A 13541-nucleotide genomic window follows, 5' to 3' on the forward strand; every position below is an offset into this window, starting at 1 on the left:
ACTGCACAATTTTGGCTTACTTGGCCAATGATCTGTCTATTAGAGCGCTGATTCCTCTGAGGGATCTCCTGATCTCCCGCTGTAGTTACCTAGTGCAAGACGTTAGGCAGTCTGTCCTCTGTTATGTTCTTTTCTCTGCTAGTGTTCTTGCACTGATTCCATGCTGCTCCTCTCTGAGCACCAGAATGCCGCCTCACCTAACCCTCTGTTGTTCAGGTGATTCGTCCCCCAATGCAGGAAAGCGGGACCCTGAGCCAGGTCAAGGATAGTTGGAAGTACTGCTGAAAGCGACTGTCATCCAGACTCAGCCTAAGGAGGAGGTGGTGGTATTTTCTGGAGTTGAAGCGTGTGCCACAATGCCATTTTTTGTTTTATCCTCCACTCATGCCCATCAAAGTCTATCTCTCACCTAGGGTTGAGTTGCACGCACATTGTCCAAAAGGGAGATTTTACTAGATACCAGGAATAGGGCAGAGTATGCAGAGTTTAGAATCTGCTTGTTAATGTTTAGATGATCACATATGCTGCTGCAGAATAATGGCTAAAAGTCACTGCAGGACCTCTTTTTTAACAAAACCTGAGGTCAGAGATGAGCTGAGTGGTCACACTTCTATTGTATAAACCACCAACCAGCTGCTACCTCTGCTGTGCTGCCTCCCCTGAATGGCCCAATCCCCCAGTAAAAGAAAAGGAGCTAATGCCAGAACAACCTTCCCCCAGCACTCGGACAGCTCTGTCTTTTTGAAGATGCCCACTAATGTGGACACGGTTCACAAGGTTGGGTCACATACGATTAGCTTCTTCACTTGTGCTGCTAAGAAGAACCACAACAAGTGTCTCCAGGGAGAGAATTAAAATGGCAATATGTACCTATGCTAGCTGCAGAAGGCTGTGTGGGCATGACCGCTCACTTTCAGGCGCATCAAACGTATTTCACTTTTTAAATCCGTGGCTTTGCTGTTTTTTGTGTGCTTTAAATTTGCGGTTTTACCTGTTCTATTTAAACAGCTTTCATCGATTTAGAAAAAACAAAAAAAAAAAACACCCAGACCCATTCATCTTTGTATTTTAGAAGTCCACTGGTACGATTTGCTTTATGAAATATCCAAGAACAAACTGCACGTAACTTGTCCTACCAGGGGTTAAAAAAAACCTCTTGATCCATGTTACATTGCTTTAAACGCTGCATATCATGCTGTCACCAGGGCCACTTTAGTAATCTGATCAGTCCTTCATCTCATCCCAACTTGCAGACAATACCTCTAACCCTAACCCAAGGCTTTGGTCAAGACTGATGAATCAAGGAAGTATTCAAACAGCTTTTTTGAATACTCTGATTGGGGTGTCTGACATATCCACCGACCTGAACATGTTTACTGACGATAACATAAATCATCAGTTTTTTAAAGGGCAAAATGAATATTTCTATAAATTAACTAGTCTGTTTGTTCACTTGAGGAAAGGCCAAAAAAAGTTAGACAAGAAAAATGAACCTTATATTTTTTTGGATTTCTACTCTATAGTTAGTTATTTCAACTTCTCTCTTGTTCTGCTTTCTCTTCCATATTTTTAGTTTAAGTGTAGATTCCTAACTGGGGAGGGGGGGTCCATCCCAGCTAAGTCCTCTCGGGTGCCTGGCCCTCCTTCAGCTCTGGGCAGGGTGTGTTTCCAGGAATGAAAGAGCTTTTACTTAAGGTCATGACCTGACTCTCTAGCGTTTGCTGCCTTCTGCTTTAGCCAACACCCCCAACCCAAGTCTTAATTTTGGGTTCAATACTGGAAGTAACACTTGTGCGGTTCCATGCCTTTGCTATTCAACAGCATCTATCAGAATGCCCCTTAAGATAAAAAGTGGGTGGGTTGGGGGTTGAATTTTCTGCAGAGCCTTCTGGTCGGGCAGCAGCCTAAAACACAATGGAACATCTGTGATGGGAGGTTCCAATGTAGACCATTTTAACCCGTCTCCACTCACAATCTCTTATGTTATGCTGCTTGTCAGATTTTGCTGTGGAAAGTTTCAAATACTATTTATAGTGGAAAAAGTTTCAAATTTTCCTTAATGTTGTGAATACATTTGCTTGGTTGCAAGAGATTGCTTTTATACAGTGTGGGCTTCTGTTTAATTGTCGGTTTTAAAATGTTTTGAGTTCAAATAGTTTTTAAAAAATGTTTAAAATATTTGGTAAGTATAGCTGATGGAGCCCACCATTACCCCTTTTTTCTCATCTCTAGGGGAGGCAGAGCTTTCTCCTGCTCTGTTTCTAAGCTCTACACTGCAAAAAAAAGAAATCTCAATTGGTCATTTTTTCTTAAAATAAGTCAGTTTTTGTTCTTGAATTGGAGAGAAAAGTGAGACACTTTGCCAATGGATCAAGACAATTGGCATTTAAAATAAAAGAAAACAACTGCATCATCTTAGTTCAAGTGCATATTATATAATTATCTTATTTCAAGAGTAAAATACTCATTCCATTGGCAAATAATCTTATTTACCTGCTCAAATTGAGGCTAAATGCAATGAAGATTTTTTTTTAAACCTAATTTTAGATCGTTTTTGCAATGTAGAACTCTAGACTGCTAGATATCCCGAACACTGACACCTATGCCTGTTTAAATTCAGACTTGAAACCCTCCTGTTAAACATTTTCTCCTTCTGATGGCACTGTGTCATTTATAATTCAGTTCAATTTGTTTAAACAGCACTAATTCAGAACACATGCTTTCTCAAGGCCCTACACAGAGATGTTTCAATCACATTATGCAGTGGGATTAGTCAAAAGTTTTCTAAGGAAACAGCTGGTAACATACAACCATTGCCTTTACAGCACTCTCTCCTCCTGGATGTGCATGTGGCAACAGTGGACATTTGCTATCATTGTGTCTTTGACTCTACAGCAATCTCTCACACCGAGCATGCATGCATTAACAAGGCACTTTGACCAAAACCAGAGTTCCAATGTTCTGGCATTTGAGCGTCAGACCGTTCTATGCTGGAGTTCAGAAAACAATCAAAAAAGCTGAGTTTTTTGGGGGGGAGACAGACACTACATGCAAGCTGTTATTGTTTCTGCAGAGCTGTCTGCATATAAAAAATAAATCAATGTAAAGGGGTTAAACTACAAAGGTTTTAAAAAAAAAAGCCGAAAGAATGTATTATGTACAAGGAAAAGAGGGAGAGCTCTGGTCATTATTACTGCACTAAAACATTTTTTATGAACCGATCGCGAAACAGTTTATAAATACCCAAATTAACTAAAAATGTTAAACCTGCTGATGAAAAATATTCAGCTATATATTCTGGAACTTGTAGTTTTTATAAAAAAAACTAGAAATTCTTCATTTTCATCTCCAGCCACTACCAAAGGCAGTGAAAAATCCCAAACAAGCTGGCAGCTGCAGAGAGCTTCCAGCGGGGATTTCCAGCGCTGCTGACCGGCGGTACGCTGGAGGTCTGGCACTCTTGGATAGAACTACATATTTTATTGGGATCATAATCCTGATGAACAGATGATGTTTGGAGGTTGTCTTTCTCACTAAAAACGTGTCAAAAGTATTTTGCCAACTCATGAAATAAATAAAGCCAAGCTGCTTTCTAGCTTGCAGCTACAGAACACAGCAGATAAACAAACAGAAAGCAGAGCGTTGAAGAGTCAAAGCAACTTGACCACAGTTTGAACCAGGGTCCAAAATGTCGGTGTTCAAACGCTTTTGAGGCTGAAAACGCATTTGGTGTGAACGCACCATGAGGGGTGAAAGAGTACATATAGTACAGTTACAGAAAAGCTGAGCCTATATATGCCTCACGTCAGGATGAGGTTATGGCTAAACATTACTGGGCCAGATGTAGCTGCTATTAGGAAAAATAATAAGAACATAAAGTTAGGAGTTGAACTATTACATAATTCAGAACTAAAGCAGTGATGGAATGAGGCGAAATGATGAAAAATTGTCTCTATGTCCTCCAGCAGTGTAAGCCTATAGCAGCATAATAATAGAGATATCTCAGCATAACATGAACCACTCTAACTATAAGCTTTATTAAAAAAATGAAAGTTTTAAACAATGCCTTAAAAGAATACAGGGTGTCTGCCTCACGGACTGAAACTGGCAGTTGGTTCCATAGGAGAGGAGCCTAAAGGCGAAAAGATCTGCCTCCCATTCTATTTTGAGATTCTAGGGATCATTATCCTGCAGATTGAGAGAGAAGTTGGAGGTTATTTAGGGCTAGAATACAAGATTTGAATTTTATTGGAATTTATTTTAATTTTGTAAAGTGACCTTGAGTGTTTTGAAAGCCAATTATAATAATTATTAGACTTGGTTTTGTACAACCTTCTGTGACAGGTAGACGGATCTGGCAGAAGGAAGTTCACATTCCTCTAACAGGTATCAAAACTTTTTAATGTCTCTGTTTACAGGTGAATGTCTGGGTGCTGGGAAAAACCTTTCTCCTGCTGTCCAGAGAGCTTTGCATCAATGCTCCAGCTATAGGTATTGATTTTTACCTTATTTTCTACTTTCTCCTTCTCTAAAACAGTGTTGTTCAGTGCTACTAAAATGTTATCTGGAGGGAAAGATATTTGTTTTTTCTCTCTCTTTTCCTTATAGAAATGTTAAGTGTGCAAAAAAATGACATACAGCTGTTTTTTGACGAAAATATACAAATCTACCAGAGTTTCTCGTCCAGATGTTGGGTGGGCTTGTTTCTAGCCCAATTTATATAGGGAGAGGATTATACAACTCAGTTGACAGCATGTGAGATTTTTTATAATTTTTTTTTGGTTTAATTATTTTTTCTGTCATGCAGATCATTTTATTTTTATTTATTTGTTTTTACGTACATGAAGAACTACTGAAATTACTTTAAAGGTATGGAGGACTATCTTTTATTTCCAGGTGGATCATCTAAATAAGTGGTCCTCCTAAGTGTCAATCATTCTAGGGATATGTTTACATAAGGCCGTCCTACCTGCTCGTCCCGTTAGCTGTCTTTTTCTGAGTATGCACACAGGTGCATATATATGGTGAGCTGTCAATCATTGAAGACTTTTCTCCCTGTAGTTCTTGGAAAATGCCCAAGCGTCATAAGAAAAAGTGTCTATGGATCTAAGAGTATGAGAAGAAAAGAAAGGTCTCAGAAGAGGCAGATATATCCCGGAATGCTTTGTGCGGAGAGCTCTCCTCCCAAAGCATTATTAGATTTCCTGTCACAGTGGACCGATGTGACCCGACAGTGGCGTCTAATAACAAAGATGGCGCAGACACCACGCAGTGAAGGAGCAGGTGTTACATGACCGACAGGGAGCAAAAAGCAGTGATCATCTGTCTGAACAGTCGGTTAACTGAGTTCGCTATAGGGTCCACTATATAGTCCCCACTAGTGGTTAAGGGGTTAAGGCGGACGTTCAGGCAACTTTTGAACAGCGTGCATGTGGAGAAATGAGCTTGTGCATGCTCTGACACGCATTCCCTCTTGGGAGCGGGTTGTCACTACCCGATCCGTCCTGCGCATGCGCGAACAGATACACATCCAGGTGTCCATAAATAATGTAATCATGATTCTATCCTTAACTAACTAAAGAATGCTAATACACATCTGAGACAAATTTGATGCTTTTTACATTTTCTTCGTTAAACTGCTTCTCTGACATCATCAGACATGCTCAGAGCAGTCTGGCAAAATATGATTAAACCATGTTTATCTGCATTTCAGCTGTTTCTTTCTTTAGATTCCGCACTATATAGCATAACATTAAAACGAAACGAAAACTCAAAAAGACTAGATTTAAAGGCTGATAAAACAGGATTTTAAGGCATTTATTTTCACAGCAAATATATTATTAACCTTTAACACATTATATTTTAGTACGCTCACTATTTTTGGGGAGGGAAAACGTAATTTAGGTCTTTTTATCAAAAAATCGAGGACGACCCGGATGTATATCTGAATGCGCATGTGTAAAATACCTGATGGCGCATGCTCAGAACTGATCGTGCTTCTGGGATGGATTGGGTAGGGACACGGGTACAGGGTTGTGCATGTGCATATTTTTCTAAGTGGAGAGGGGGGGAAAGAACTACCTTAGGTTAGTATATACTCTGTGTTAACAACCTACTGAGCTTACTGGCACAATCTGAAACTATTCAATGGGACTGATAACTGCAAAAAACGACCTCTTAATGCGATAACATCCGAAGCAGCAGCCAACCCCTGATAACTACTAAGTGTTTTTACTATGTAATAAAAGAAAGAATCATACTAAGAACCAATAACATGATGTATAAAGTGGGGGAAATAAGCATTTGACCCCTTGCTGATTTTGCAGGTTTGCCTACTTACAAAGAATGCAACAATCTACAATTTTAATATGTACATTCTAAGAGACTTATATTTTATTATTTATGCTTTTATTCTTGTAGGTTTGTTCTATTTTAATTTTAAGTCTGTGTCCTGTGAGTCTGTCTCTGGGTTGCTGCACAGATATTTCTGAGTCTCATTGAGCTACAAAAGACAAAAAAATATGTTGAATTATATTATAGTATAGCTTATTTTTTCTTGTAAATGTGGGGACGTATTTTATTGCATGATGCATATGCCAGTAAATCTGTTTCACCTTTAAATCTGCAGCTGTCCCTAATTGTGTCTTAAAAACAGATTTATGAACCTGTCTACCAATATAATGATGCAAGAGAAAAACATTTTCAGGTCTCTAGATCTCTAGAAGCTCTGCAGTGTGATTCTTTGTTCAAAAAGAAAACAGATATGTGTTAATTTTAATCTTCTGTAACTCTGAGTAATGGTCTTTTAAGAAGCCCAGCTTTTTTAACTTAAATAAATGTAAACTCTGTTGCCATTTTTTAACTGAAAAAGCTCTACATGTGTAAGAAACTGATTTTTCGGTGGCATCTTTAATTTTTTAACCAATCCGTCTCCTAACTTTTACTGAAACATATATTGAAGTAGCTGCTGGTTAAAATTCACTGAATGCTGCTGTCTCTCCTCCTCCATGTAGCTACCATGTACGCAGTGAATAGCGACCCCAAATAATATTATGTCCCAAAGCGGCAGATCCCATGATATTTCAAGAGGAGGGACTTGAGAGCAGAGGCAGAGCGAGGGAAAAAACAAAGTAAAGTAAATCAGCGGCGAGGGGGAAAAAAAAGCGGAAATTATTGGTGGGGACTGTCCCTTCCATGCCAAAGTTGGTGGGGACATGTCCACATTTCACGTTTCAGATATTTTAATACCATGGTCACCATAAATGCCTATTTCTGTCTAGTTAATTCTGTGTAACAGCCACACAGAATTAACCTCAACTTTCCCAACTAGGCAAAAAGCACAGGAAAGAGTTGATGCTTCAGGGTTTGAGACACGACATCTCTACATGTTTGCTGCCTCGTGCATTGTGTACAGTCATATCCTTCAAAAAATTATTTTATAACCCCTTAAATAAAATACTGAATTAACACTTCATCCAATTCTAACCAACTCATTTCACTTTCTGTACAAAGATGTTCGCATGTCAACTTTTATTTCATCAGGCCATGAGCCTTTTTTCGACAGAACACATTAAGTTGGCATCTATTTTACAAAAAGAAAAGATGCTTGAAGTAGTTCTCTGAATGGGAAACCAATTTATTTTTTTTATCTTTTTGTAGTTTTAATTAGAACTTATTTGTATTGATGCTTTAACTACAGGAACAACATTGCATCCAGCCTCAAACTTCGTCTTTAATCTTTCCAGGTTTGGACTTGAGCTCGATTATATAGGCACAGTATGAGCTTTATCTCCACAGCAGATGCAGCCCGTTGACACAAGAAGCAGAGCAAATAACCTTAAATCAGCACTTAAATAAAAATAACCTTAAATTAAATAGAACATTTCTGTAGCTTTTAGGATAATCTCGTCATTCAGTGTGACTTTAACAAAGTGGTTCAATGCTACATTAGCTTGAAGGGTAAAAGGCCACAACAGCAGTAAGGAGCAGCTTAGGCATAGAAGACCAGCTCTGGGATCTGTCCTCCCTGCACGCCTGTCCCATTAGTACTATCCGAGGAGCACTGAAACTGAAATGTCACCTTCCCACACTGCACCTCAGTCATGCCCTCCTGACCGAAGTAGCTCAGCTCGTTTCCGTCCAGCACAGCGCTCACCGTGTAGAACGTGTCCTGCTCTACCTGCACTGGATGGTCAAACCACACGGGGAACGTGCTACTTGAGCCGTCCGACACAAACTTGGAGATGCTCTGCGCCAGGACCGCGCCTTGTCTCTTGAGCTCAATCTTAACATTATATTCAGCCCTGCCACCACTTGACCCGTACATCCCAAGACCGGCGATGAAGATCCTCTTGTCAACTGCAAACTGAATGCTGTCACAACGGCCACGGTAGCGCCACTGATTGCTGCGGTAAGCAGAGGACTGAAAGCGGTGACATCTCTGAGGGGACAGGCCCTGCCTCGGCGTCAAGGGGAAGTCCAGCACAGGCTTTTTGGATGCTGTGTACCACAGGAAGACATTGTGCGTCTCTTTCAGAGTCAGGATGTCGGATTGTGCCACTGTATTAGCAAACTCTTCCACACTCAGGGTGGGAATACGGACCAAAAACAGCGCTCTGCCCAGTACGTATCTTTTGTTGTGGGTGCTGGGCCCCAAACCTCTTCTTCTGCATTCTGCCGCAGCCCAGTTCATCACTGCCTCAAACACAACCACCTCCTCTGTGTTGAGTGTTTCCCTCTGCAGGATGAGCTCCAGTGTCTGTCGGTCAATGTCACAGAAACCATCTGAGCGCAGCGCCATCTCAGCCTGAGCATCGATAACCTCCCAGCAGCGCTGTGTCAGCTCAGGCTCCTCGAACAGGCAGCTTTGGGAGAGCAGTACACAGGCATTCTTGGCCTCTAAGCTCGTCTCCAGGAAGTTGACGCAGGCCTTGGCCAGTGCTGGGACGATGTACTTCTTGGCAGCGTACAGAGTGGCCAGCACCGTGTCCGCATCCAGATCAATCTCATCACTGTACAGGTATCTGTATAAAGAAATGCCATAGAAATAGGATTAAAAAAGGTACATTTTAATAATTTAACAATTTTTCAATACTTGTGTTAGATTTTTTTAACTCGTCACTAGGGGTTTGGAGAAAAAGGCGTTTTGGCTATATATCGTGATTTTTGGCTGCCCAATATAATATCAATCTTTCAGTTCATAATATCTACTTTAAAAAATAAAACATTTGACAATGAGGGGGAAATGGGCTACCACTGCACTGCCCCTCTGGCAGGTAGGGCTGAGGAGCCCCTTAGTCCCCCTTATCTGTATTAAAGGCAAATCACAGTTGAAGACGTGGGCTGACTCAAACCCTAAACAACATGGATACCAAAATAATTAAATGATCAAATTGATGAACCTATGTAGCACTTTCTTTTTTATCTATGCATTTAATTTTCAAAGCTGGGAAAAATATCACAATATATAGGGACTTTGCAATATCGCATCATGACCCAAGTATTGTGATGCGTATCGTATTACAACACCCATGCCAATACTCGCCCCTATTCATCACACAAAGAAACCTTATAGCTACTGAAAATGCTGATTCATTATTGAGATCTGATTATATTGGCCTGCATCTCTAAAATCTTCAGGAAAAGTATGGTTGACAGACGTACTCTGCACCATAATTTCTAGGCGTGTATGCCAAACAGAGCGCCAACTTGATCTGCTAAAAGAGTAGAAGATGCTATGCTACACTGTTGGGAACTGTTGAGAGCATATGTGTTTTCATCTAATTTTGGGCAAACTTTTTTAAAAACATTGAAAAAAACATAAATTTATGCATGTTTGCATCTAACGGAGAAATTCAGAAAGATGATGCATTTATACATTTAGGTTATGCTTTGCTGCCAAAAACGGGAAGTAAAGGAGTCAAACTAGCTCGGACCATGGATGTATAATAGAGCAAAGTTTTATGAATATTTTCAATCCAGGAAGTTATATTTTCTTTATCATGTAAGCTAGTATTAGTGATGGTACATGCCACCCAGAGACATCAAGAAAGAGTTTCTAATGTTTGGATGTGGGCCAATGGCAGGGAAAGCAGCTGATCAGTCATGGGAGGCCAATGTTTGCCACGTCAGAGCCTGTTTCACAAATGTTTCCATCTCCTCTGTAGCACATGTCCAGAAATTCAAAATATTAAACAAAAAAAAATTCTTCTGATTATACAGAATTGCAGTGTACATTATTATGTTATATTAGATAATATATACTATAGTCTATCATGGGGAAGACTGATGCTGTTCAGCATTCATCCCCCTCCATAGAGGTAGACCAGAAACGATCATTGCTAAAAGCTGAGTCCTTTATCCAAGTCCCTTAATGAAAGGCTTAGATGAAAACAAGTTGCTAAAAAAAATGTGACTGGACCTAAATCCTAAAGAGAAACTACAGGAAGATGAGACTGAAGCCAAAAACACAAGAGGAGTTAAAAGCTGCTGTCAAAGCGTCCTAGACTTTATTGCAATCTCAGAAATGTCACTTTGCCCTGTTTGCATGTCGAGCAGAGAAGCTCCAAGTGTGTAAACTAAGCTTTAGATGTCCATCAAAATGCTTTGCTGAGATTGTTAGTCATCTTTGACATTAACATTTATTAATATAATTAAAGGCTAAACGGCTTACAGAAAAAATAGAAGACTTCAATTTCCCATCTAGAAGGTAAAATGATCAGAATGCACATAAAAAAATCTTTGAAATGCATAATTATGTGTCTAACAAGCTTATATTGTTAAAAAACGACTTCACAAAAACAAGCGTAAGACAATTAAAATTGAAGACTAATCCATAACTTTCTACCTTTCCTTCAGGAAAGTCCACCAGAGTGTATTACAACGTAATTAAAAAATATTTTATCCTAAAGGAAAGTGTTGATTTCTGTAAGGATAATAGAAAAATTCACCAGTACTCAGTGATACGGTCCTATTTAAAACTACCAAACTAAATATGCACAATCTGACATTATATGATGTAATAAGTGCAGTTAATATCTGCAATGGGCTAAAGCTTAGGGGAAAAATTAGGACTTACTAGAAGTAAAGAGAAACCCAGCAATTATAGAGCCGCTCTACTCCCACCCCTCTGGCTTTTGCCTCCGCTTTGCTTCGGATGAGTAATGATGCTGTTTGAAGTGACACTGACTGAGCTTTGTGATGTGGGCCTCTGGTTGGGCGTGTGAGGAGAGTTGGTGTTTGGCTTACTTTAGAAGAATTAGAAAAGCAGCAGGTTCCACATCTGGGATATAGATTTCAGACTCTTCCCCGGCCAAATCGCCATAAAACATGGCACAGAAGACGGAGCTTCCCACAGCCAGAACATACTGGGACAAGCAGGAGATGAACAGATCAGACTTTTGTTTATTAAAGGGCAGAAAATTGGCTGCAAATATTAATCCCAACAACAAAATTTGATGCAACTTTCACCATTATTTGTACCTTATGAGCTGGTATTTTCTGGGATTCCCCCAGGGGCCCAACAATAAAGTGAACATCAGCCATCAGCTCATTGTTGAACATCAAGGCATTCCTAAAAAAAAAAAAAAAAAAAAAAAAAAAGCAAGTTTAACAAATGCTCCTGGGATTGTGGAACATATAAAAGGCTCAAATACTAGTTGGCTTCACTGTCTGCTTAGTGTTGACCATATTTGGCACTTCCTTTTTCCGGAGTATACTTATACATGCATAATTAAACATAGTTAATTCAAATAAATGAGAGTTATGGTCTTTATATTTAACAGTTCTTAAATATCAACCAGTAATGCTTATTATTAAACATGGGTGACAGCTATAGTTTTTCCACATATAACTGGATGTCCTGATGGTCTAACATGAATGGAGGGGCTACCTCTCTCTGAGTGTGGGGTGGCCGCTGCTGCTGGCTGGATCCGTCTTGTTGTTGCTGATGTTCAGCGGGCTGCTCGGGTCTCTGGCTGCGCTGCTGGAGCCGCCGGTGCTGCTGAAGGCGGCGCCGCCGCTCCTGGCAGGACAAACCGCGGCCTTGGTTTTCTCCACCACCGGAACCGCGGTGCCATTGGCGGAGGCGGTGTTATCGGGATTGGCTGCGGAGAACAACTCCGCGGCCATCTTCGTCGTCTTGTTTCCCTTCTGGGCGCTCGAAGAGGATAAAGTGAGAATCTCGCAGGACTCTTGGAGCTTCTTTGGTTTTTTCAGTGTTTCTGGAAGCAGTAACAAATAAGTTAAACACCTCATGATCCGGCCATGATGGAAGAAGCCACAGTGAGCCGTTGGCATCGGCACAAACAATCTTCGTGTTGATGTCTGATGTACTGGATTACTTTCTTCCTTTAAAACTCATCCGCGGCAGGTCGACAGGCAGGGATATAAAAATCCACCCAGATCCGGTTTAATGTTTCCCATTCGGTTTCATAAAACATTTTCCCAGTGTTCTGCTCATCCCGACTTTCCCCTCATTTATCCTAATCCTCCACTAATCCGAACACTAGTCCTCCTTTACTCTGCCTGTTGTGTTTTTCCTCCTCCGTGTAACCGAACACCAAGCCGCAGCGTTATCCGGCTTCTCTTTATAATGTTTCTGGTCCTGCTTTTTTTTTAAGCTCTGCTCTCGCTTTTCTTTATTTTCTCCTCCTGATCCCTTCTGACGCTCAAAGCTGGCAGAGAACCAATCATATTGAAGCTTCCGTAAAAACTCCTCCTCCTCTTCCGGCTGCCCAGTTATTTCATTTAAAGTCAACAATAACATATAAAATATACAGATAAACAAATATGTCAGGGGGTAAAAAAACTATAATCATAATAAAGAAGTACAGTCAGGAAGAAATTATATTATTTTTAATTCAGAGAAATGTCAAAGTATATGATGAAAACTGTTCTGACTTTGATTGGTGTAAAGATCAACTTGTTTTCTCATTTCTTAAAAAAAAAAAAAAAGTCCACAATCACCTTATAAAATCACGTTATTTTACAACTGAGCATAAATTGCATGCAACATTGCATTCTATTATATTATGCTGCTCTGTCGGCGAAAGTCAGCCGCCGCGCTCTGAACTCCACAAGATAGAATAGGCTAGCAGTTTTCAGTAGTGGAATCTGGGAAATGGAGGCAAGATGAAGAAATCTAGGCTGAAACAAACTAAACTCAGCTCTGGGAAGCCAACAGGTCAAGGGAAAAGAAAGAGAGAAGGAGTCGAGTTCATTTCACCAGTAAATATATCATTCAAAGCATGGCTAGGAATAGGATGCTCATCGACTTCAGCAAAGATTTCAAGCCACTGTCACTAGGAGTCGGAGCCTACTTAAAACTATTGATGCACACAGGGCAAAATAATAGAATGGAATAGTGCTACATTTTTTCTTGAGGTAGCCTACTTGTGTTGCTCATGTTGCATTATGAAGAATACGGATTTCTGCTTCGGCCATTTCAAAACTTTTGATGCACACAGGGGGAAAATAATTTACGAGAAACTCACTCACTCACTCACTCACTCACTCACTCACTCACTCACTCACTCACTCAC

At 40.2% G+C, this 13541-nt stretch overlaps 2 protein-coding genes across 3 annotated transcripts in view; one reads left to right on the plus strand and one right to left on the minus strand.

The window, feature by feature from the left end:
- LOC107093013 (transcription factor IIIB 90 kDa subunit-like) overlaps nucleotides 1–13541 on the plus strand; it is a 64849-nt gene that overhangs the window by 25924 nt on the left and 25384 nt on the right. The window contains exon 6 of the mRNA XM_015387801.1: nucleotides 4419–4491. Coding sequence (XP_015243287.1) covers nucleotides 4419–4491 — 73 coding nt within the window. The remainder of the gene's footprint in view (nucleotides 1–4418; nucleotides 4492–13541) is intronic.
- Nucleotides 6720–12668, minus strand: LOC107093014 (BTB/POZ domain-containing protein 6-B-like). 2 transcript variants are annotated; one of them, XM_015387803.1, is made up of 5 exons: nucleotides 12342–12668; nucleotides 11891–12221; nucleotides 11482–11572; nucleotides 11248–11366; nucleotides 6720–9023 (listed from the first exon to the last, which is right to left on the minus strand). In XM_015387803.1, exons 2-5 carry the CDS (start codon nucleotides 12127–12129, stop codon nucleotides 7991–7993), a joined length of 1482 nt encoding a protein of 493 aa, XP_015243289.1. In that variant the 5' UTR covers nucleotides 12130–12221; nucleotides 12342–12668; the 3' UTR covers nucleotides 6720–7990. The 2 variants fall into 2 exon arrangements, with proteins under 2 accessions (XP_015243289.1, XP_015243288.1); XM_015387802.1 differs by having other exon boundaries at nucleotides 11891–12668.

Source organism: Cyprinodon variegatus, unplaced genomic scaffold (assembly GCF_000732505.1).
Source record: "Cyprinodon variegatus isolate N-32 unplaced genomic scaffold, C_variegatus-1.0 Scaffold403, whole genome shotgun sequence".
In the NCBI taxonomy this organism is placed as follows: domain Eukaryota; kingdom Metazoa; phylum Chordata; class Actinopteri; order Cyprinodontiformes; family Cyprinodontidae; genus Cyprinodon; species Cyprinodon variegatus.

What these genes read in the sequence shown, in the direction of transcription:
- LOC107093014 (XM_015387802.1), bottom strand. Translation starts at nt 12,297, where the DNA reads ATGCCAACGGCTCACTGTGGCTTCTTCCATCATGGCCGGATCATGAGG. An exon ending in AGAAAATACCAGCTCATAAG is followed by an intron (nt 11,367 to 11,481) that starts GTACAAATAATG and finishes TGCTTGTCCCAG; the next exon opens with TATGTTCTGGCTGTGGGAAG. An exon ending in GCTTTTCTAATTCTTCTAAA is followed by an intron (nt 9,024 to 11,247) that starts GTAAGCCAAACA and finishes TTCTTTATACAG; the next exon opens with ATACCTGTACAGTGATGAGA.